Source organism: Oryctolagus cuniculus, chromosome X (assembly GCF_051225735.1).
Source record: "Oryctolagus cuniculus isolate XC-2025 breed Fujian yellow rabbit chromosome X, ASM5122573v1, whole genome shotgun sequence".
NCBI classification, from domain to species: Eukaryota; Metazoa; Chordata; class Mammalia; order Lagomorpha; family Leporidae; genus Oryctolagus; species Oryctolagus cuniculus.
The window spans coordinates 30,186,499-30,188,608 of NC_142888.1; the positions used below are offsets into that span (position 1 = coordinate 30,186,499).

The 2,110-nt window shown below is 49.7% G+C and overlaps 1 protein-coding gene across 1 annotated transcript; it reads left to right on the forward strand.

Moving 5' to 3' along the window:
* The first annotated feature begins 540 nt into the window (after positions 1 to 540).
* DUSP21 (dual specificity phosphatase 21) lies at positions 541 to 1,310 on the forward strand. The gene has a single exon (XM_002719844.5). The coding sequence runs from the start codon at positions 738 to 740 to the stop codon at positions 1,308 to 1,310; it is 573 nt and encodes a 190-aa protein (XP_002719890.3). The 5' UTR covers positions 541 to 737.
* Positions 1,311 to 2,110: the final 800 nt, after the last annotated feature.

Here is a 2,110-nt window from a genome sequence, read left to right on the forward strand (position 1 = left end):
GAGTTCTCGGTTCAAGGTCATAAAGTAGAATCAAGTGATAACATCATTTTGGATCTATGTATAAATGGGGTGTGCCACAGCTAAATCAGTCACCACTGCCCACCACAAGCCAACTTCACATTAGATAAAGGGTTGTGTAACAATTAACAACCATCCCTCCTGTGTTTGTAAGCAGGAGCCTAAGTCTACCGTTACAGTCAATAAAGAAGTATCAGACCAGCTCACCCAGCCTCGCATGTTGCTACAGTTGCACAGATTAGCACATCGTGTGAACCAAATGTTGAGCCTCAGTTTAGAAACCTAGACCCTGTTCCTCAACGCTAATGAAATGGATGCACTTGCAGATACTGTATTCAGTGTAGTCAAACAACAGAAGTTTAAAATTAGGTGTGTAGTCACAGAATACTTTATAAAATCAAAAAAGACCAGAATTAGGCCTTGGAAAATAAACAACTATGAAGAAAGATGAGAAGAAAAGAGATGGGGAAGGGAGTGGGGGAACGGTTTCTGATGAGCACGTGATAGTGTCCTCCCAGCCGGAAGTGGCCATCGCCGTGGAAACCAGAGCATCAGATTAACGGAATTCTGTCGTCAGCGAGGGTAGAGGAGCAGAGAGGCAGGGAGTGGTGATCTGTGACCAGTCCTTTCTCTCCCAAGCCCATGCTGGAGACTGCTTTCCGGAACTCACTCGCGAGGGTGGTGTCCCGAACGTGAGCAGAGACCTCAGATCTGCCGCCATGACGACAGCCTCCCGAAGTTGGTTTTCGTCTTCGCCTGCGGGGCAGCCCTTCATCCACAGCCTCTCCCAGATAACCCGCAGCCTTTACATCAGCAGTGGGGTGGCCGCCAATAACAAATTCCTTCTGTCTAGCAATCACATCACCACGGTCATCAACGCTTCAGTGGAGGTGGTGAATACATTCTACGACAACATCCAATACTTGCAGGTACCTGTGACCGATACTCCCAACTCACACATCTATAACTTTTTCGATATTATTGCTGCTCACATCCACAGCGAGGACATGAAGCAGGGCCGAGCGCTGCTACATTGTGTTGCGGGAGTGAGTCGATCAGCCACCTTCTGCCTTGCGTACCTCATGAAATACCACGCCATGACCCTGCTGGATGCCCACGCCTGGACCAAGACGCGTCGCCCCATCATCCGGCCCAACAACGGCTTTTGGGAACAGCTGATCCATTATGAATTCAAACTGTTCAGCAGGAACACAGTAAAAATGATCAGCTCGCCAGTGGGTGTGATTCCTGACATCTACCACAAAGAAGTCCAGTCGATGATGCAGATGTGAGCTACTCAGCCCACCCCGATGTCCCTGGCCAACAATGCCTATTGATGGGCAACAAAAGACAGAGGGGGGTTGGAATTTTAAATATGCCAGTCTTATCTTTAAAGAATAAAAATCACTATGTATAAGTTTGTGACATATGTCTTCATTTGGGAAGGGCAGGTCGGGCTGTTGGGACCTGGCTGGAATTGATCCTGCCCTGTCCTGACTTGAGTGCCTCCCCGCCCCCCCCCCCAACCCCCCACCCCAGACCTGTTAGCAGCTCTAAAAGCGTCAGGAATTCTGAGCCCTGCCTGAGGCTGATTAACCCAGGATTGAGTCCCGCAGAAACTCACCCCGGTTCTTTCTGAGGCAAAGTCAGAGCCTTAGACATCCTGGTTCCCTTTGCACTTCTTTGCAGTAAGTGCTAACCTAGTGGATTAGTGACCTTTCAAGCAGTGCGCTGGGAGCTGCTGCCATCAACCACAGTGGCCCAACTCTGGTCTTCTAGATTGGACTTATATACTATTTTTTGAAGAAACCACTCTACGCTATAAAGTTTAAAAACATGTCTTGAGTGCTATGCTGTATGGTAAGGTCTCAAGGTGCTCTTGGCAATCCCCCACCAGTCTTTGTGAAAAGGGGCCTTAGCCCCTCTCCCAGGGCCTGTGCTGAGAGACCAGGTCTGACATCAGGCCTCAGGGGTTCCTCTCCTGGGCCTTGGCTTGCAAGGTTGTAGTTGGCAGCCATGACTCGGCCCTGTCACCTCTGAAACCTCCTCCATTGTGATCTGGGGCCTCTCAGAGGTTCGGTTTCCCGATGTA

What these genes read in the sequence shown, in the direction of transcription:
- DUSP21 (XM_002719844.5), top strand. Translation starts at nt 738, where the DNA reads ATGACGACAGCCTCCCGAAGTTGGTTTTCGTCTTCGCCTGCGGGGCAG.